Source organism: Myxocyprinus asiaticus, chromosome 49 (assembly GCF_019703515.2).
Source record: "Myxocyprinus asiaticus isolate MX2 ecotype Aquarium Trade chromosome 49, UBuf_Myxa_2, whole genome shotgun sequence".
Lineage (NCBI taxonomy): Eukaryota > Metazoa > Chordata > Actinopteri > Cypriniformes > Catostomidae > Myxocyprinus > Myxocyprinus asiaticus.
In genome coordinates this window covers 19,666,132-19,688,612 of record NC_059392.1, presented here as the reverse complement: position 1 = coordinate 19,688,612, position 22,481 = coordinate 19,666,132, and the positions used below count along the sequence as shown (strand labels likewise).

The following is a 22,481-nucleotide window of genomic DNA, read 5'->3' as shown; positions in this document are numbered from 1 at the left end:
GTTCTACTTTCCATCTAAGATGAGACCGAGACAAGAGAAGTCAGCAGCGCTTCTGGACAGTGTTGATGTATGGCTTCTGCTTTGCACAGTTAAGTCTTAACTTGCATCTGTGGATGCAGCGGCGAGTGGTGTTGACTAACAAAGGTTTACTAAAGTTATCCCAAGCCCATGTTCATGATATCCATCACAGATGAATGCCGTTTTTTAAGACAGTGATGTCTGAGGATCAGAGATCATGCACATTCAGAAATGGTTTTCATCTTGCCCTTTACGCACCGAGATTTGACCAGATTCCTTGAATCTTTTAACTATATTGTTCACTGTAGAGGGTGAAATGCCCAAAATCCTTCCAATTTGTCCTTGGGGAACATTGTTCTCAAAGTGCTGGATTATTTGCTTAAGCATCTGTTAACAAATTGACAAGCCTCAAATGATAATTGCTTTTGAAGGACTAGGCTGTTTTTGGAGGCTCCTTATATACTATGACACGACTGCCTCATCTGTTTAACATTTCCTTAACATCTCATGTTTTAAATAACTGTACATTAAAAAAAAAAAAAAAAAAAAAAAAAAAACAATGAAATTCACGAGGTAAAACGTCATATAATGTCTAGCTGTAGTGCTTTAGCAAAGGGTGAATATAATTTACAAATCACTCCTTTTTTATTTTATTAGCATTTTTCATACTGCACCAACTGGGGTTGTACATCGATTAATTAATTGGCATGTTTTGTAATTAATTTGATAAAAAATTAATTACAAAACTGTTAACTGTTAACAGTTCTTATAATAATAGATTATTTTATCTATGATTTTATAAATGCTTTAAATTAATATTAATCAATATATCTTCAACAACAACCAACATTGATATACCAATATTAAATTACAACATACTTTTCAAACTGACCGGGTTTCAAGACAAGAGTGTGAATGAAAAGTGGATTGAGACCCTAAAGATTTGCACTTTCAAGTCCACGTTGAGTTTGAACTCATTTTACTCAGTTCAGTTTTGAGTCAACTGTGATTTTGTTTCATTTAAAACTCGGAAAGTATGAAAGCATGTACAGTAAAAATGAACTGAATTACAACTAATGAAATTAGCAATTGTTGATATCTGTAAACGTATTTCAACATGTTCGATTTGGTATTTCAGGTATCAATAAATTGAAGAGTGATTAAAGATATCTTAAAAGGCTTTCTTACTAGTTACAACAACATTACAGATATCTAAAATGAACATTGACAGTAGTGAAAACCAAAATACATATATCAAAAATGAGCAATTTTACTAGTAATTCATTGGTTGATATCAGGAATGGACATTTGCTCTAGTAACAATGTAATTATTGATATCAAAACTTCTATTTTTTTTACTAGTAAGAAGTACAATAACTGATATATGAAACTGAAATTTCATCCTGTACGAAATTAATGACAGATTTCTGTAATATCTATAATGTGCGTTTTGAACAGGAGTGAATTACAGATCTTTGTGAAATTCTACTAGTAAAGTTGCAGTTAGCCTACAGATATCTAAAATTATAGCTGTTTATTTTTCAGTTACATTTTGATCTTTAATCCTTGAAATCTGCAGCAGTAATGAGATTTTATTATTATTATTATTAATAAAATAATAACAGTATGATTTTGACGAAATTCGGCAGCCCTGTTTTTGTTTGATCTTTTTTTTTTTAAATCCATAAATAAACAAACAAATAAAGTGTAACAATAATACTGTCGTTTATTAAAGCAGCTTTGTAAAGACAGAGCAGTTCCTGTGTGTAAGTGCAGAACATGGGGATTCCCCAGTTCAAGAACATTACACTTTATACCTAAATTAAACCAGTTTACTATTACATGCTCATTTAAACTGAGTACATTCGTGACTCTTGCGCCACACTTCCGTTGAATTATCGTATAAGCAGTTTACAACTCAATTAACCATGCATTTCATCTTCAAACATTTGCTTTCACTTTACACTGAGCAATAAATATGATTTTAAAATGCATGGAGCTACATACCTGATGGTTGATGGCGCTTATTGTTTATTCCATGTGCTTTAAATCGAAGAGGTTCACCATATTAAATGCATTTAATACTGTGAAACATGATTTGACAGCTCTGTTAACACTTTTATTAAACGCGCACTGCCGATGTACTCACAACCTCATACTCATTCTGGGAACAGAAAGCGAAATTACCAATTATAGAACAGCGAAGGTTTGGCTCATGAATATTAATTGCAGAACGTGAAAGGACGCTTCAGAAGGGTTAACGAGTATGTTACCGTTGCCTAATAAATATTCATGAACGCAGCTTTCGCTTGTAGTATGATTTTGCTAACGGAAGGTTTCTATAAATGAACAATGGAAACAAAGCTCAATCATAATGAAACGTGGTGTGCTTAAGAGGACGAGAGACACATTTAAGTGCACCTTAAAAGTTTTCTCTCCGAATTTTACTTTGAAAACTATCATGAAATTCAGTGTAAAGCGAAACAAGAGTCTGTGTTCAAAGTGGAAGTGTTTAATACTTCAATATGACAAGCACATGACAGAGCATTACACTTTACATATGAACATGCTTTAGGCACAACTTGTAAGAGACTTTTTTTTTTTTTTTACACATAAAATGCCGCCACACCTCTTGTAGTCTTTGCTGTTTAAAAAACAAATCTTGAGGAATATCCATCATAAGATAAATAAATAATGCTTAACATCGTCCAACTGAATGGTTTCATATTGTTTGAGACATTTCAAGCATGTTCCAATCTGCAGTCAAAATGCACACAGTAGAAACAGCAGTTATGAGCAGAAATCTTCCTCATATTAGCTTTAAAATTAGCTTTTTAAGTGCCAAGGTTTGCACACAGGCAAAGAAACATGTATATAAAAACTGACAGATTAAATAGAAATATCACAAATGATCAGGTCATTAAACACCTAAAGAACAAGTACTCTGATAAAAGAGAGAAAATGAAGTCATAATGAGAAAATTGTACAGGCTGACACAACTGAACAAGTTCACACAGTAATCTCCATCTTCAGATGTTTATCCTCTTGTTAAAATTGCAGAATCCTACAATTTGGAATTCAGTGGAAAAAGACCCAACAACTTGATGTCTGGCTGAAACATCTGGATCATTCACACTTCAAAGTACTTCAGACAGGTTCATAAATGGACCCAAATAAATAATAAAACAAAATAATAATGAGGCTGAAATGAGTGCTTTACTTTTGAAAGGGACCAAATAGGGTTTTAGTGTGTTACAAAAAAAAAAAAAAAAGAATTTGCCAACAATGAAAAAAAGATTTGATAAAATGAGTTCGTAACAACTTATGAACATGTATGACAGAAAACTAAGATTTCTTCTTTGATCTTTATAAGCAATTGTAAAGTTTGAGATGATTTCCACTTATTTGTTAAGAGCACTTTGATGGCAAGAAAATTTGGACAGGCATTTGTTCACCTGTCAGTCCATAGCACCAAGATTAAAAATATAAAAGCACAGTATGGCAAGCCCGTTTGACATTTAATCACATGTAGGATGTGAAATATAGATATCTACAGTAACATTTTCACTAGTTAAAATACATCAGGAATGGAAAAAATAGTAAAAATAGTAATTTTTTATATCAGTAATTATATTTGCACTTGTAAAAAAAAAAACACAAAAAAAAAAACTTTTTTTTTAAATGATGACTTTACACAAGGAAATACCCATTCTTGATATCAAAAATGGAATTTCAACTAGTAAAATCATTACTGATATCTGTAACTGCATTTTTAGTAGTATAATTTCACAAAGATCTGTCATTCAATCACGTTAAAAAACAATTACAGATATCTATAATTTCATGCTAGATGAAATTCCAATTTATATATCAGCAATGAACTTAGTAAATAAGTACTTCAACTGAATTAATATAGCTGCAAGCAACGATGTTGTGCCAAAGCACAACTGGTCCATATTCACCCCGTGGCTTTCGGAAAACAATGCAAAGTGGACATGCATTTGGCATTATTCTAAACAATTTTGAAGCAATTTGGGTAAATACAACAGGACTATTTTAAAGTCTGTTGTAAGAGCTACACTTCCTGCTGCCAGGTGGTGGCGCTCTGACCGTGACCCAAAACAGACAAATTCATGTAATTAGACCCCAAGACTAAACGTACATATCAATTTTGATCTAAATCACACATTGCACACAGAAGATATGACACTTCATGTTTACCATTTTTTGCCATTAATTTAATGCCTCTCCATGGCAACACCGTTTGATATCTCAAAATCTGTTGGCACTTTAGCATCTTCAGTGTCTTGGCATAATGTTGTCTAAATGTGGTGACAGTCTCATGAATCACCTAGGAGGAGTATTTAAAAGTTCAGAGACTGCAATATTCAAAATATCCAAAATGGCCAACTTCCTGTTGGGCTGAGCTAATGACTACAATTATGAAAGTTGTCCGGCTTGATGAGAACTATACATGTACCAATTTTGGTGACTGCAGGTGAAAATGATGGCTCTACAGAGTCTCCCCCCAATTCCCCCATGTGTGAACCTTTGCCCAGACCTAATGGCCAGCGACTCTGATGTGTTCAGCCCCCATTACCAATCATACAGCTGAATTTTCATCAAAACACAGAAGATATAATGAAGTTCCTGTTTCACATTTTTAGCCATAAATGTATTGCTTCGCCATGGCGACATCATTCAAAACATCAAAAATCTGCTCGCAATTTAGCATCTACAATGTCTTGGCATGATGTTGCACAAATTTGGTGCCAGTCACATGAATCCCCTAGGAGTATTTAAAAGTTCAGAGCTTGTGATTTTCAGAAAATCCAAAATGGCCGACTTCTTGTTGAGCAGAGCTAATGACTGCAAGTATGAAAGTTGTTTGGCTTGATGAGAACTATATATGTACCAATTTTGGTGACTATAGGTGAAAATGAGGGTGCTACAGAGCCCCACTTACATGCCCATTTTCAAGCGGGAGCTACAGACCCCCTCGCCCCCGCACTTTCAGTGCTTGGGCCCTAACAAGTAAATATGCTCATTTTTGATATCTGTAACTTGGTTTTCACTAATGGCAATATTAATTTCAACATCTGGAAATGGATTTCAGATATCACTAAATCGAAGAGTAATTAAAGATATTGTAAGCATTCTTACTAGTTACAATAACATTACAGTTATTATTAAAAACCAAACTAGATTTTAAAAATAAAATTTTGCTAGTTGTAATTCAGTTGATGATATCATGAATGGACATTTGCACTAGTAACAATTATTGATATAAAAATTGTCTTTACAAGCAAGAAGTGCATTAATGACATGTGAATTTGTAATATAAGTATGAAATTAATCAAAGATATCTGTAACTGCATTTCAAACAGGAGTGAATGACAGATAATTGTAAAGTTTTACTAGTGAAAATCCAGATACGTAAATGAAAAAAAATTACAGCTTAAACTATTGTTAAATGCCACGTCTAAAATTCAAATTTACAAAATGAAATTGTCATTTTTCTAGCTTCATGCTAATCTAGTTAAAATTCTAGTTTTGATATCAAGAATAGTTATTTCTGTGAGTAATGACATCATTTGATACAAAGAATTAACAATTTTACTATTGCAAACCTAATTACAGATATAAAAAGTGCATTTTCACTAGTGATTATTAAATTTTAAATTTCAATACTTTATATCCTGCACATTATTAAATGCTGAAATGGCTTGTGATAAACACAGTAACCAAGACAAGAGAACCACCACAGATGACAGAAGATCAACAAAACAACAAGCAAACCCTTTTTCTAAGAGGTATGACATTACACTGTACTTTGAATGCACTGGTGTCAAACAAAAACCAGGTAAAAGTGCTGAAATATATTTTAGTTTTTAGAAGTGTTACAACATGATTACAAAATCTAAAATGAAACAAATCTGTCGTATTTCAAATAAATAGACACATACCTAACACATGCCTAATATATACATTTAACAATAGACTATTATTTATTCTAGTATTCACAATGATCTAATTCATATATAAACCTGTCAATGCAGAGAAGACGAGGGGGGCGTCTCAGACTGGATGCCCACTAGAGTGGGCAGCTGCTGGCCCGGGGCAATGGGAACAGGAGCTGCAGGTCTGGGGTTGAGGCGTGGAGGGAGGGTGTTGGAGGGTCGAATGAGCGGCGGTGGCTGGTTGAGGGCGGGGCGCGGCTGGAGGAAGCGGGCTTGCTGCTGCAATGGTGGCGGTTGGCGATGTAGGGCTGGGGTGGCAGGCAGGGAGGGGCGCAGAAGGGGCGGGGGCTGGTTGAAAGAGGTGGAGGTGATGGCGGGCGTTAAAGCTGATGATGTGGCTACAGGAGATGGACCAGACGCTGGAGTCACCTGACCCTTAATGAGATAAAATTGGAAATAAATGTAAGTAATTACTGTCCTTTGTGAAGAGCATTGCTATGTTTGAACTTTTTCCCTTACCTCCTCCTCTTCCTCATCTGTGCTCTTTCCTGAGGAGGTGTTGCTGTTCTTTCCTTCCTCACCAGAGTTGGCACCATCTCCATTGGGGGCTCGGGTTCCCTGTTCCGCCTCCCACTCCTGAAGCACCTCGTCCAGGTTAAAGCGCCGGCGATAGTTCACAAAGAAATTTTTCATTTGTCCCACTGTTTTATTCCCGATGACGTCAGCGATAGCCTGGAAATCCTTCCCGTACTTTCGTACACCTGAATGAATGGGATAAAAACAATTGCTAGATCCAGACTCAATCTGATCTCCACACTCCACTGATTTCCACTGAAAGTGTTTATTTTTTTTTTTTATTTTATTTTTTTTAAGTGTGTCGTGTGCATTTTTTGTTTTTGTCATTAACATTTTATTGATTCCATAAAAAAATAAAAACACACACACACAAATTAGGACAAACAGAACAAATACATGGAATCATTTAGATCCCTATTATTCCCAACCCCCCATAACCCCCTAAGAATTATTTTCCTCCCAATCATCACACTGGATAGAACCCACTTTTTTTTTATATATATATTTATCATTTACATCAATGACTGTCCCATCCCCCAAAATACACAGTCTCAGGCAGAGAGAAACGTCAGTGTCCAAGACCTCACTGATGAAGTTCTGGACTTCTGACCAGAACGCCTGAATCATTGCACAGAACCAAAAAGCATGGGCTATGTCCCCATCTTCTGACTGGCATCTCCAACAGGTAGGTGTATCTATTAAACCAAGTCTATACAACCTAGAGGGGGTCCAATAGAAATTATGTATGATCTTAAATTGCATAAGACGTATCTTAATGTCTCTGTACATAGATCTGTCATTTTTTAGAATCCTTTCCCACTCCCCATCCTCCAGTGCCACGTTCATATCCTTTTCCCATAACTCTGAATCAGCAAAGAATAGTACACCGATGCTTCGTGACCTTTCCCAAACACACCAATCACCACACTAAGGGTGTCTGCCACTTCAGGGGTCTTTAAACTACTTCCAAAGACAGTACATAATAAATGGTGCAACTGTAAATATCTGAAGAATTGAGACCTCGGAATCCCAAATTGATGTATATTATTATCGAAAGATCTCAATACTCCATTTTTGTACATGTCTCCAAGCGTAGCAACACCCCTCACAATCCACTCCGTCCAGCAAAAGGGGGACTTATCAATGCATAATTTAGGGTTCAACCATATGCTTGAGGCAACATTCAGATAAATATCTGAATTGAACATGCAGGAAACCTTTGACCACACTGATTACAAGTGCGAAATGACGGGATTAGATTTTACCTTTCTGGGCAATTTGGTAGAAAGACTTTGTAATGCTGAAATAGGGGCAAGGGCCTCTTGTTCAATGCAAAACCAGGGAGGGGCCCTCTCCGGTGGGAGCGACCAATGTTCCAGATGTCTGAGACCAAAAGCATAATAGTAAACTAAATCTTGGGGAAACCTAACCCACCTTTGTCAACTGGCCTGTGTAACTTATTACAATGCATCCGAGGACGTTTACCATTCCAAATAAAGAATTTGGCTATACTATCAAATTGTTTAAAATAAATGAGGGGAACTTCAATGGGGAGAGACTGTATTTGAATTTTAAAATACTATTCATTTTTATAACATCAACCTTCCCAATCATAGACAAATGTAAAGAAGCCCACCTGTCCACATCACTCGAAAACCTTTTTATTAAAAGATCAAAATTAACTAACTAAATCACTCAAACTTGATGGAAATAAAATGCCCATATACTTAATGCCCTGCCTGGGCCACTGGAAGTTGCCTGGCTGAAAAGCTGTTACAGGGCAACACGCTGTCAGAGCCAAAGCTTCGGATTTAGACCAATTCACTCTGTATCCTGAGAACTTAGAAAAGGAATTAATAATTCTGTGGAGGCAAGGCATAGATCTAGTAGGGTCAGAGACGAATAATAAAATATCATCTGTGTAAAGCAGAAGCTTATAAGCCACACCTCCCAGCGGCAAAGCCATCTGGCCCCGGAGACTTGCCTGCAGGCAAGACCTTAATTACCTCGCCAAACTCCTCCAAGGTTTTCACAGAATCAAGAGAATTTTTTCCCTCAGTCATCAGTTTAGGTAATTTTAATGGTTCCACAAAATTTCTAATATTTTCATCAGTAGACAAAGACGGATATATAGAGATCAAGATAGAATCCTTTAAAAGCGTTATTATTATCAATGGCCATGGTAAAACTTTCACCACCAGCAGATTTCACTGAGGCAATGGTAGAAAAAGACTCTCTCTGCTTTATATATCTTGCCAGAAGTTTTCCTGCTTTGTCCCCCCACTCAAAGTATGAATGTCCTGCCCTGAATAGCCAAAATACCACCTTCTGTGACAAAATAGTATTATATCAGTATTTCAATTGGGTCAATTCTCCGAGGCCATCAGACGACATTCGGTGCTGCAGCTCTGCCTCTGCACTTTTAATATTCCCTTCCAACTCCACGAGTTCTCGTGCTTTGGATTTTTTTGATGAATGAGGCATACTGTATGAACCGACCCCTAAGAACTGCCTTAATTAACTCCAAAGCCACACCCACAGAGGATACTGAGGACCAGTTGGTCTCCATATAAACATTAATTTCAGCCTTTAACATTTGTCGGAATTCAGGATTTTGCAAAAGGGTTACATTAAAGCACCAACTAAATTATTTATTTTTCTCCGTATGTGGCAACACCTCTAAACTCACCAGGGCGTGATCTGAGACTAAGGTGTTTCCAATTGAGCAATCAACAACAGATGAAATGAGGGACTTATATATATAAAATAAAATATTCTAGAATAAATCTTATGAACTGATGAAAAAAAAAAAAAAAAAAATGTATAGTCCCTACCAGATGGGTTCAAAAGTCTCCAAATATCTGTAAGTCCAAGATTTTTTACACATCATGTGAAGCATCAATGTTGCTCTAGGGGGCTTACAAACTTTTGCTTCACTATGATCAAGGACTGAGTCCATCAATAGATTAAAGTCTCCTCCAAATATTATATCATGAGGGGTGCCAGCGGCTTGCAACATCCCTTCAAGATCTATAAAAAAAAAAAGCCCTGATCATTAGCGTTAGGTGCGCAAATATTAGCCAAAAATCAACCTTTGCCCCTGAATTTCTCTTTAATCTGTTTGAGACAGTTGAATTGTAGATGTTTACTTAACATAATGACTCCCCTGCTCTTACTTGAGCCAGCATTAAGAAACCCCCCCAATTTTTCAGCTTCCTGCGGGGAAAGATGTGTTTCTTTAAGAAACGCTATATATTTCTTACATTTAAGAAATAACCTTCCCTCTTTTTATGGGGTGCCCCAACCAATTCACATTCCATGTGGAGAGAGACAATCCACTCATATTAACATCTGACATTTTGACATAAGAAAATATAGATTGTGTGTCAAAAACAAGATTCTAAAAGACCACATTCCAACATTAATGCAACAATCAAACCCCGAACCTCCCCCCGAACCAACAAACAGAAAAAAGACGTGCGCATTAACCCCGCGTACGACAGCGCCAACAGGCATCCCTCCCTCTAAACTCAAACAGTCCACGAGAGCCCCCGCGAAAACGTTGCCATCGGATTGCTCAAGTCCAGTGTTTCTATACAAATTTTGTGAGACAGAATTACAAAACAGATTAAACAAACTCCAGCCAATAGGCGGGATAAACACAAAGAATGTGTAGATTCATCCACAACACTGTCCCAAAGGAGTGTTACTATACAAAACAAACTCCAGTCGCTAGGCGGAACCAGCACAAAAAGAAACAAAAAAAGGTGCCCAGTTTCCATGGACGGTCAAGTGAATGTTCAGTGAGTCAGGCCCACTCAGCTGCAACTCGAGCACCACACAATGACCCACTCACTCCATTGACTCCATGAAGGACATCGTCCATTGGGGACATGTAAATACTCTGCGGCCATCCTTAGCATCTATTCTCAACCTGGCCAGGAACATCAGTGCAAAAGCGACTTTCCGTTGATGTAAGAGTTTCTTGAAGGAGTGTTACTACACAAAACAAATTCCAGCTGCTAGGCGGAACCATCACAAAAAGAAACAAAAAAAGGCGGCCAGCTTCCTCGGACAGTCAAGTGAATGTTCAGTGAGCCGGTCCACTCGGATGCAACGTGAGAATCACACAATGACTTACTCACTCCATAGACTTTATGAAGGACAATGCTTGATGGGGACAAGTAAATATTTTGCGGCCATCCTTAGCATCTATTCTCAATTTGGCCAGGAACATCAGTGCAAAAGCGACCTTCCGTTGATGTAAGAGTTTCTTGCATTCCTTGAATCGATCATGTTTCTCTCATCGAATTCGCAAAGTCTGGGAACAAGAAAATGTTGTGGTTCTTCCACGAAAGCCTTCCTTTACTGCTTGCCTCACGTAACACGACATCTTTACCGGATGATTTCAGAAATTTGGCCAGAATTGATCGGGGCCTGTCTCCTTCTGCGGATCGCCGAGCCGGATCTCTGAGAGCTCACTCGATTTCCAGCTTATGGCCTATGTCGAGCAGACTCGGAAAGAGCCCGTCCAGAAATTCCACCATATTCTGACCCTATGCATGCTCAGGAATTCCAACAATTCGGATATTGTTCGCCAACTATGATTTTCAATATCCTCCAACTTTTTCCAAACACGCTCCAAGTCCGCCTTGGTCACTTGCGGATTAGCAGCTAGTTCCCTCTCCGATTACTCCAGATAATCGATCCGTTCTAGACATCCGCCACTCTTGTAACCACATCAGTGAATTTAGTCTCCATGGCAGTGATCGATCAATGTATTGCAGCAAGATCCTCCAAGTCAGCAACGACCTTCTTCAGCAGTGCCGATACGTTCAGCAATTCATGCCAAATCTCTTTTACTTCTCCAGCCAAACTGACTCCCTGGTCTGAGGCCTCCAGAGGGGTGTCAGCTTGAGCATGTAAGTGTCTTTTAATGTCTTCAGAGTCCGAGGATTTTGAATTCTTTGACATGTTGTCTTCCTAGAACAGTTATGGATCAGGGTGTCACCGGTTTACCGGTTTACATCATTAAAAGTATCAAAATAAGCAAAGAGCTCGCCGTTCACACATCCGAACCTCGCATAGCGTCACGTGACTCCACTGAAAGTGTTTATTAAATATTTTGGCTAATTTTGGCTAATTTGACAACATGTTTTCAACTACCACAAGGAGTGTAGCACGGTCTGAGTGTATATGATCTGAATATAAAAATGAGCATCCTCAATTAAACAGTTCATTTGTATGCTGACCACTTTTTGGCTGCTTTTCCTTCACTTTAAAAGTGATGAAGCATAAGCCTTTAGGTTTGTTAAAAAAGTTTTTTTTACAGTGTTTATGTTGCTGTGTATTAATTATTGTATAAAGCTGCTTGTACTTACATATTGTTATTACTACAGTAATTAATGACAGTAACAGACACTTTAAAACAGTGTTACCAAAAACCTTTCAAGATGAGAAACAAATTCAGTGAAGTGTCTAAAGATTTGCCTGGTAGTGTATATGATTTAAATGTTTTGAATGGTTGTAAAATACCTTATGTAAATTATTTACCTTGTACTGCCAGGAGCTGCTCATCTGTTGTCCAGCGGGCGTTAATTTTTTGGGTGCACTGGAACAAAAACTAAACAGTTGGCAAAAAGCTGACAACAATATGTGAGCAGAAATGAACAAGTTCCAGATTAAATCATGCTTCACCTCAGGCAGCCGGAATTCATCAACTCCATCTTCAATCGTCTGTTTAAGTCCACTATTTAACTGCTTGGCATTTTGAACCTAAAACAAGACCAGGTAAAGAGAAGAAAACGCTAAAAATCCTTCTTATGTCTTATGTCATTTTGTGCTTCCACCTAGCAGTCTATATGCTTCATGTACAATCAAAACGATTCACAGTCAGCCATGATTTATTCATTTGTACAAGTAAAAATGTCCAATAACAAGGTGATTCGGGATGCATCGATATGGAATTTCTTGGCCGATACAGATAGATTCTTCCTTTTTATAAATGTATACGCTGTGTTTGGTAAGTAATCCACTACAATTACTTGTCTAATCTTGTAATTCGATTAATTTTAAGTTACTTTCTGAAATGCTTACATTGTCGCATGCAAGTCAAACGCAGCACCACACATTACAAAAACTTGTTAGTGACTCTTCAGCTGTCAAATATGTAAACAGATGCGCATACGAACATGTTTAAAATATATTTAAAATAATTTTTGAAATGTGTAATCCAAGTAATGTACTTAATTTATTTGAAAGTCAGTAACTGTAATCTTATAATACGAATTTAAAATGTAATGTTACACTACTTTTATCTAAAAAGTAATTAAGATTACAGTATCTATATTACTTAGTACTCCGATTACAACCAACACTGTTAATAAGTGAAAACACGACAGTAATTTCCCTTAAGCATCAAATGGGTAACTGACAAATAAGGTTGTCAGAGGTGATAAAAACTCTTTGAAAAAAATGTAGTTTAAAACATGCAAATGTTTAGGAAATTTAATCTTTATTCCATGTTTTTCACAATTGTTTGAAAAACATTTATAGTATTTTTTACAAATGAAATGTATTTTATGACTTTTAAAATGTCGTGGTGTAATCAATAAAGGTATTAAAATACGTTCACCTTGAATGCACAAGTGAACGCAACAATTTCAAAACTGTTTTCAAACATATTTTTCAAAGACATCATACATTTGAGTCAAGAACATCCATAAATTTTATCAGGGTTACACCAAATGACCAAAACAAAATATTGATATTAAATGATATGAAAAAAAAAAAAAAATGGCTACCTACATGTTGGTTATGCCACATGACTTGGATCTGGATTTCAGTTTTTAATTAGACGGATTCTCTGGACGGTTACACCACATGACATTTTTACATTAAGTCCCAGAAAAAATAAATAAATATCAAAATGACTTCAAACTCAGTAAACCTGTGATCAATGCATTTTTTCACGCATTGATAATCAGTAACTTTTCTAGATGATTCTCAATATATATTGACAGTTTTTTCAGATTTAAATGGGCCACTCGTTGCTACACCGAACCCTTAAATCTACTGCAAAGGCTTACCAGTATTCAGTGTCATATACTGAAACCACCCTACATGGAGCCGTAATAGCCTGCATATTTGTGAATCGTGTTGTCAGGTCCAATTTTACATCGTAACTAGGTTATGCTTAATTTTTATCCATCACTCTGACAGATCCGTAATACTTGTTTTCATTTCATATATACTAGAGCATTCAGGGGTGTAGCATCCATTATAATGGTATAATAGATTTTTGACTTCCCAAGCAAGTGTGGTGAAAGGAGTTCAAGGGTGAAAGTTCTACCTGTCAATCAACCGCTAAGCTAAAACAAGATTTTTGAACTTTGCCGTTTCCGTGTGGCTTAAACCATCTGATCGAAAAATCTGAAAAGCACATACATGCACAAGTTCACAGAACTTTTTTGGTGTGCCTGATATCAACATAAAGTGACAGATGAGAAGTACACACTCGTTTACACACAGGTACTCCATTACTATAACTCAGATTTCTGCTCTTAATGTCATGTTTGTGCTAAGATTAAATGCAAGTATAATTGGCAGAAACTATACGCAAATTTTTTTGTTTTGTTCTTAAATTTTTGCACATTATTATCATGCAGTTAACACACTGACATAATGATTGATATATGCAGTCTTGAAATCAGAGACCCTCCACATGAAATCCCAACACAAGTGGTCTAGAGAGATTATGGTGCCTCTCCAACTGCGACCGGATTGCCTGAAACGCACCATGTGTGTAAAATTGGTCAGCACACATAGGCTTCTAATTTAAATGTCGGCTAACGTTAATATATCAATGCCTCAAAAATGTATCGATAAAATAATGTGCCGATCAATAATTGATGTTTTAATGTTATGACATTCCTAGTAAAAATTTTCATAAGAGGTGTATTTAAGTAATTGTTTTGTGTATTGCATTTGTAATGCATTTTTTAATAATTTAATAGAAGTGGGCAAAAAATAAGTGTCCTATCATTGACACATATTTAAGCGGTAAATCCACTACTGGTGCAATAATAGTATTTAAATTTTCCCAGTAATCGGCCTATAATATGTTGGCCATGGATATATCTTGCACCCCTAAAGGCACCTCACATTTAACTTTGCATGGTGAAATTCCATGGACGAAATAGCCACGGTAATGGGAATCTGCGCAATCGTGAATTTCGCGCAATAGACTTCCGGTGGCAAAGAATTTCCTCTTGTGGATTTCGCGTGGAGTTCAAGTTTGGTGAACTTTGAAAGACATGCTTGGTTTGACAGTGACCTCTCTGTGGGCGGAGCTTCGTATACAGCTACACTGAATATTCACAATGGACAAGGATATCATTTTAGCAGTGAGTTTCTTTTTCACTTATAAACAGTGGCATGCAAAAGTTTGGGCACCCCTGATCAAAATTTCTGTTGCTGTGAATAGCTATGCAAAAGATGGCCTGATTTCCAAAAGGCTTAAAATTAAAGATGACACATTTCTTTTCATATTTTAAACAATTTTACTTTTTTATATTCATCTTTTACAGCTTCAAAATAACAAAAAAGGAAAAGGGCCCGAAGCAAAGGTGGGCACCCCGCATGGTCAGTAAATAGTAACACCCCCTGGCAAGTATCACAGCTTGTAAAAGCTTTTTGTAGCCAGCTAAATGTCTTTCAATTTTTGTTTTGGGGATTTTCGCCCATTCTTCCTTGCAAAAGGCTTCTAATTCTGTGAGATTCTTCGGCCGTCTTGCATGCACTGCTCTTTTGAGGTCTATCCACAGATTTTTGATGATGTTTAGGTCGGGGGACTGTGAGGGCCATGGCAAAACCTTCAGCTTGCACCTCTTGAGGTAGTCCATTGTGGATTTTGAGGAGTGTTTAGGATCATTATCCTGTTGTAGAAGCAATCCTCTTTTCATCTTCATCTTTTTTACAGATGGTGTGATGTTTGCTTCCAGAAATTGCTGGTATTTAATTTAATCCATTCTTTCCTCTACCAGTGAAATGTTCCCCTGTGCAACTTATCGATCCACCCCCGTGCTTAACAGTTGGAGAGGTGTTCTTTTCATGAAATTCTGTACCCTTTTTTCTCCAAACATACACTAACGTTCAAAAGTATAGGGTCACTTACTCATTCTTTATTTTTTTCACATTTTAGAATAATAGTAAAGTCATCACAACTATGGAATAATAGAAATGGAAATATGGCAATTATGTTGTGACTAAAAAAATACAAAATAAATCAAAACTATATTATATTTGAGCATCTTCAAAGTGGCCACCCTCTGCCCAGATTTAGCAGAAATGTACTCTTGGCATTTTCTCAACCAACTTCTTGAGGTATCACCCTGGGATGATTTTTAAACAGTACTGAAGGAGTTCCCATCTATATTCTGGGCACTTAGTGGCTGCTTCTCTTAATTATTCGGTCCAAGTCATCCATTTCAAAAACCAATCCATTAATTTTTTTTATTTATTTTTTTTTTATAAAATGTTAGTTTTGTAATTAAATATATTAATATTTTGGCACAATTATATTTTTGTCTACAAAACTAATTTCAAACATTTAAGCATACGCCTTCAAATCAAAAGGTTTTTAAGTTCATGAGGAACTTTTCAGGCAAGTGACCCCAAACTTTTGAACGGTAGTATACCTTTGCTCATTGTGGCCAAAAAGTTATATTTTAACTTCATCAGTCCACAGGACTTGTTTCCAAAATGCATCAGGCTTGTTTAGATGTTAATTTGCAAACTTCTGACGCTGACATTTGTGGTGAGGATGCAGGAAAGGTTTTCTTCTCATGACTCATGAGGTCATATTTGTGCAGGTGTCGCTGCACAGTAGAACAGTGCACCACTACTCCAGAGTCTGCTAAATCTTCCTTAAGGTCTTTTGCAGTCAAACAGGGGTTCTGATTTGCCTTTCTAGCAATCCTACGAGGAGTTCTCTCTGAAAGTTTTCTTGGTCTTCCAGAGCAACTTGACCTCCACCATTCCTGTTAACTGCCATTTCTTAATTACATTATGAACTGAGGAAACGGCTACCTGAAAATGCTTTGCTATCTTCTTATTCTGCCTTCTCCTGCTTTGTGGGCATCAATTATTTTAATTTTCAGAGTGCTAGGCAGCTGCTTAGAGGAGCCCATGGCTGCTGATTGTTGGGACAAGATTTGAGGAGTCAGAGTATGTATAAAGCTTTGAAATTTGTATCACCTAGCCTTTCCAAACGATAATTGTGAACAAGCCATAGCCCTAACAAGCTAATTAAGGTCCGAGACCTTGATCAAATTTATCTGAGAGCTCAAATCTCTTGGGGTACCCAAACTTTTGCATGGTGCTCCTTTCCCTTTTTTCACTCTAAAATTGTACAAAATAAAAATAATCCACTAATATTGCTTAATGTTGAAAAGAATGTTTCATCTTTAACTTTATGACTTTTGGAGATCAGTTCATCTTCTACTCACTTAACTATTAACAGCAACAGAAATTCTGACCAGGGGTGCCCAAACTTTTGCATGCCACTGTATATAGTGCAGCATTAAAAAGAGACCACTTGGCAATTCGTTTTTTGCTGGTTTCACATGAACTGAACATCCCCCCGCACCTTCTTTGCCAGTGGAATTTTGCCATGCAAAAGTAAATGTGACCATGCCTTAAGTACTATTTCATTTTGTAAACTTTTTTTTTTTTTTTTTTTTATAAAGGGAAAAATGACCGTGTGCACCTTTAATTTCAAATATTAAATCACACATACCTGCCGTTTGAGGGACACCAGCTCCATGTCTAGCTGACGCAGGACCGTGTTTGCTGCACTGGAGCTACAGGAGACGGCCACCACATCCTCCTGTGTGAGGTACATGCCTTTGGGTGGGCGGCACTTTGACCGCTGGGAGTGATGGCGGTGCTGTAGGGTCTGATGGTCTCGCCGTCCCATTCCAATCTTGGAACTCAATGTCTGAGGCTCGGTGTGACTCTATCAAAACAAAGCAAATAATATTTACCAAACAAGTCAACATGAAATCAAAACTGACCCCATGTACTTTCATAATTATTCAACAAAATAATAATAACTTGCTCCGCCTCTACAACAACTTCCCTTTTCAGCTCACTTCAAGCCCTATTTTTTTTTTAACACCTCCCCTCCAGCCACCTGTCGTATAGAGCCCACTTTTTGCCATTCAATTCAAAATTTATAAAATTGTACTGCCCAACATTTTTTCTTGCAGAAATACACCACATTATATAAGTCAAATAGATTGCAAACGCCATTTCATATTGACTTTGACATGTTTGCTAAAGGAGACGGCCATCACATCCCCTCATGTCAGTTACATGAATCAAAGTATGTATTTCCTACAAACTCATGTCAAATCATGTTACCTCCTTCTTTGTCTCTTTTGTAGGGTCATAATCACTGTCGTTTGCCTCAATGGGGTTGGCCTCTTCCATTTCCTCCTCACTAACACAAAAGCAACAGTATAGTGAGCTTCAGAAACATACAAACTATAATAAATCAATAATGATTAAAAACTAGAGCCTGTAAAGGGACAAATTACCTTTCATCTTGATTACTCCGGTTTGCCAGCTTTCGTGCTTGACGATCCATCAGGCTTGTTCGGGACCGTGTTTTTTTCCACGAGTAGTAGTACTTCACAAGACTGGATATAGATTTGTCCGGCAACTACAATCAAATGATCAAATTCTGTTATTAATGCTGAAAAAAAAAAAAAAAAAAAAAAAGGTAAATTATGATGATTTACTGTGCCACTTTCAAAAGAAGTGACAAATCTGATGACTTAAATTAGGTGAATTCCACAAAACCTGTCAAGAACATGTCTGGCTCATTGGTGCTTCTTGAACATCAGGCAATTTCATGTCTCAGGGATGACTTTTTATTAAAACTAAAAGATTTCAACTTTTTTCTTTTGGCTAAATAGAAGTCATATTTAAACTGAATTGTAAACTTTTTACCAGGCCTTCATTATTTATTTTTGGTACTTTTCAAATGCCTTTTCTGTATTGATTTGACCATTTTAGTCTTGTCTCAGACTTTCAATATTAAACAATGAAAACCCATTATAAAAACATATGTTTAATACTAATGATAGATGATCATCTAAACAAACAAACAAACAAAACATTTTAATATTTATTGTTTGAAAAATTATTTGTTAATGTAAAAAAAATTACAACTATCCCAGAGATGTAGCTTATTACATGGTTACTTACCAAAGAAATACATAATTCCTCAAAATATTGATGTGAGATTAAATTATTTGAACATGGTAGAAGAACGTGGAGTGCAATGAAAAGCAATGAAGTATATGATAATAAGGCTGCCTGCTTTCTCATCCGTCTCGTATTAGCCACGACGACCCATATTTTGGCCGTAATTAACGCATCGGGAACACACATTTTCCCGTATATAGGCAGCAAATTTATCGAGACACACCCCCTCTCCCGGTCGACTGGCGAATCAATCAAGGGAGATTCTCCACCTTATATGCTCTCCAATCATGTAATCATAACTGTGGGCTTGTCATAAGGTAGTTCACAGAAACAGAATGTTTCAGACAGAGGGCCAGAAACAGGGTGAAAATGGTCATGTAATACTACATTATGACAATATTTACTAACATTAAGTTAACCTCAATGAAGTACAGAGCTCCTTTGAGGACAGGGTGGGAATTTTTTTCTGAAATAGTTTTGCATTCTCTCGCAATAAATTTACCAAGTTTTTATTACAGTAACCATATTTTAACCATGATATTCGTAGTGAAACCATAGTGATGATACAGGAAAACGAAAACTATGGTAATAAAATTAATTTTTGGTTATGGTTTTACTATAGTACATAGCATAATACATAGTTTAACTATGTTTTTTACTATAGTAATATTGTAGACTGCAGTAACCATAGTTTTTGTGGAAATCATGGTTTTACTATAGTAATTTTGTAGTAACTGAAAACTAAGTAACCATGTTTGTTTGGCAGAAACCATGGTTTTAAAGGGATCAAGAAATGGAGAATAACATTTTCCTAAGTGGAACAAAATCGTAAATCATTATTACGAGTTATAATTATAACTGGAACATAAGATCATGTTGATGAGTGTTCATGCATTTCTGACAGGTGCAGTTTTGACAGCATAGAGACGGAGACTGGCTCATGTGATGCAAATGTATCACAAATGCAGGCAGTTAAGTAATCCCACTGTTAAAAGGACATCCATCCATCATCCATCCATGAAAAATCAAGTGAATTGCTCCAAAACCTGAATTATAATGATTTCTGATAATATAACACTAGAGTACAATACCTGAGAAAAAAAAAATCAATAAATTACAAATAATAATACAGTGTAAAGTTATTTTCTGACATCTCATTTTTAATTTCTTGATTATTGTATAGCCCTATATACAACATTGTGATATAGATAGATATAATTTTATGAAGTTCTCAAGTAATTATTCAAGACAAAGAAACAGTTATTACTAAAATATGAACAAGAAACAAATGAAGAAGACTGCTTAATTTCTAAAAGCAATATCAAACTTTCAAGTAACATTAAGAAAAATAAAACCTACAGAGATGGTATTGTTATTGTGTGTATGGTTTCTTGCACAATACACTTTGAAAGGCTGAATGTGTATGTGTGTGCCAATAAACTTAAATTGGCAACAGAATTGTGATTTTTTGCTTATTTTATGACATATACAAGGACTTGTAACTCGGACTGGTATGCGGTTATTGGCAACTCGACTCGGACACAATATTGGTGACTTGGACTTGAGCAGTGAGGACTCGGACTCTAGATTTAGTGACTCGACTACAACACTGGCACTAATGTTATAAATGCAACACTGGCCCGATCGGGCAAGTGACATTTCTAGCAACTGGCCTGAATCTCTCTCACACTGGCCCTGGGCAATTGGGCAGTCCTTACTGTCAAGCCACCGAGCAGGAACTCACCATCTGCTGTATCCTATGGAAGCTCTTCCCATGAAAACTGAACGCTTGTTCAAACAACACCTTGTCCTCCACCGTCCACTCATCAGGGAAGGGGGTGAAGTTTGGGAGATCGGCCAGGGATTTCTCGATGTTGTGTTTATGCCAGAAGAGCATGCCAAGAGCCTGTGGAGCACACAATGGAAGACATCCATTCAGAAACCACCAACAGCAAATGCATCTTTAGCTGGGTTTCCTTCCCTGTATGTTGGGATATCGCATAAAAACTGCTGTATGGAAACACCAAGATGCGAATAAAATCTCCGAAATGTGCATTAAAAAAAACGTATATGCTCACTTGAGGTGAAATGCACATAAACTATGATGGAAACACATTTACCGAATAAACTACTATTGAATTTATTAGGAATACAAGATGCGCATCAAAAAATGTCATGTGACTGAATGATTAATTGGACAGAACTAATCAGCGGACCAATCAACGCATCTGAAATATTGCTCTTGTCATCCTGAAATAACGGTGTCTAGAAAATCCAAAGACTGCATTGAGTTTGCAGAGCAAATAAGTCAAATAATAACTGTCTCGAAGAGCAGGTTTATTGACACTTGTGAAAAATATATTATAGACCCACACGGTAAAGACATAAAGAAGGTGGAACGCAAACACATAGTGCTCCCAGAACTGTGACGCACTGTCACTCCCAGACATGATACAAAGTAAAAGTATATTATTAAAAAAAGAGTCACAGTACAATTTCTCTGGAAGTGACGATTTTGCTCTTTTGAACACATGGAATGGAAACTATGTAACTATGCGATATTATGGTTTTTCGCATAAATTAAATTTGCAACTTGGATGGAAACATTGCTTTTGAGAGCATGTTCCGTTAACTCACCTGTTCAACATTGTACCCGTGCTTTTCTTTTGAAATGGCAATGTACTCATCCACTGTGGAGGGAAAAAAAAAACATGTTAAGTGTGATACAGACTGCATGATACATTTCCAATAAAAACAGATATGACACTGGTCATTGCATACTTACATTTCGAGTCAACTATTGTGTGATGTGGAGACCAAACGAGCATGCCACCACTGTCTTTATCACTGTATTTTGTGGAACCTACAATATCCCAATAAAATAAAAACAGATTTTTACAGAATGTTAAAAAGTGTGTGAACAATATGCATGTGTACATAGTATTATTTATAGGTGAATACTATTGCTATGTTTTTATTGTTGTACTCTGATTAATTGGCTACCATTGTGCAAAAAGGTAAAAATGTAACTTATTAAATATCGGTTCTCAGACATGTACACAAAAATAATTGGAGATATACACTGCCAAGCCAAAAAAAAGTTGCCGTTTGGATTTAAGGCAGTGTTATGATCTTTAATTGGTCAGTTCTAGGCTCAGCAACGTTATGCAGCAATAAAATGAAGTCAGCTGACTACCTGAATGCACTGAATGACTAAGCTATCCCATCACTGGAGTTTTTCTTCCCTGACGGTCATCAGGGAAGAAAAATCCATTGATGGGATAACCTGGTCATTCAGTACATTCAGGTAGTCAGCTTGTTAGAGCCAGTTGTCCTTTGTCTTTGAAGACTGTAGTGTACAACTTTGTATGAAATCTTCAGTTTTTTGGCAATTTCAAGCATTGTATAGCATTTTTTGCCATTTTTGACCTAATATTGACCTTAGGACATGCCAGTCTATTGCATACTGTAGCAACTCAAAAACAAACACAAAGACAATGTTAAGCTTCATTTAACGAACCAAATAGCTTTCAACTGTGTTTGATATAATGGCAAGTGATTTTCTAGAACCAAATTAACAATTTAGCATGATTACTCAAGGATAAGGTGTTGGATTGATGGCTGCTGGAAATGGGGCCTGTTTAGATTTGATCA

The 22,481-nt window shown here is 36.6% G+C and overlaps 2 protein-coding genes across 3 annotated transcripts in view; both read right to left on the bottom strand.

Annotated features, from left to right (window-relative positions):
* The window catches only part of LOC127438138 (TNF receptor-associated factor 5-like), a 34,806-nt gene extending 32,400 nt beyond the window's left edge, over positions 1 to 2,406 (bottom strand). For both annotated transcript variants that reach the window (XM_051693471.1, XM_051693472.1), the window contains exon 1: positions 2,026 to 2,406. The gene's annotated coding sequence lies outside the window, so the exon portion shown is untranslated. The remainder of the gene's footprint in view (positions 1 to 2,025) is intronic.
* Positions 2,407 to 2,514: 108 nt separating this feature from the next.
* Positions 2,515 to 22,481, bottom strand: part of LOC127438139 (REST corepressor 3-like) — a 21,103-nt gene continuing 1,136 nt past the window's right edge. The window contains exons 3-12 of the mRNA XM_051693474.1: positions 21,613 to 21,690; positions 21,465 to 21,517; positions 20,572 to 20,733; positions 18,155 to 18,279; positions 17,979 to 18,057; positions 17,353 to 17,571; positions 12,252 to 12,329; positions 12,108 to 12,165; positions 6,498 to 6,739; positions 2,515 to 6,413 (exon numbers count right to left, since the gene is read on the bottom strand). Of these exons, the coding sequence (XP_051549434.1) occupies positions 6,069 to 6,413; positions 6,498 to 6,739; positions 12,108 to 12,165; positions 12,252 to 12,329; positions 17,353 to 17,571; positions 17,979 to 18,057; positions 18,155 to 18,279; positions 20,572 to 20,733; positions 21,465 to 21,517; positions 21,613 to 21,690 (1,439 nt within the window). The 3' untranslated portion in view covers positions 2,515 to 6,068. The remainder of the gene's footprint in view (positions 6,414 to 6,497; positions 6,740 to 12,107; positions 12,166 to 12,251; positions 12,330 to 17,352; positions 17,572 to 17,978; positions 18,058 to 18,154; positions 18,280 to 20,571; positions 20,734 to 21,464; positions 21,518 to 21,612; positions 21,691 to 22,481) is intronic.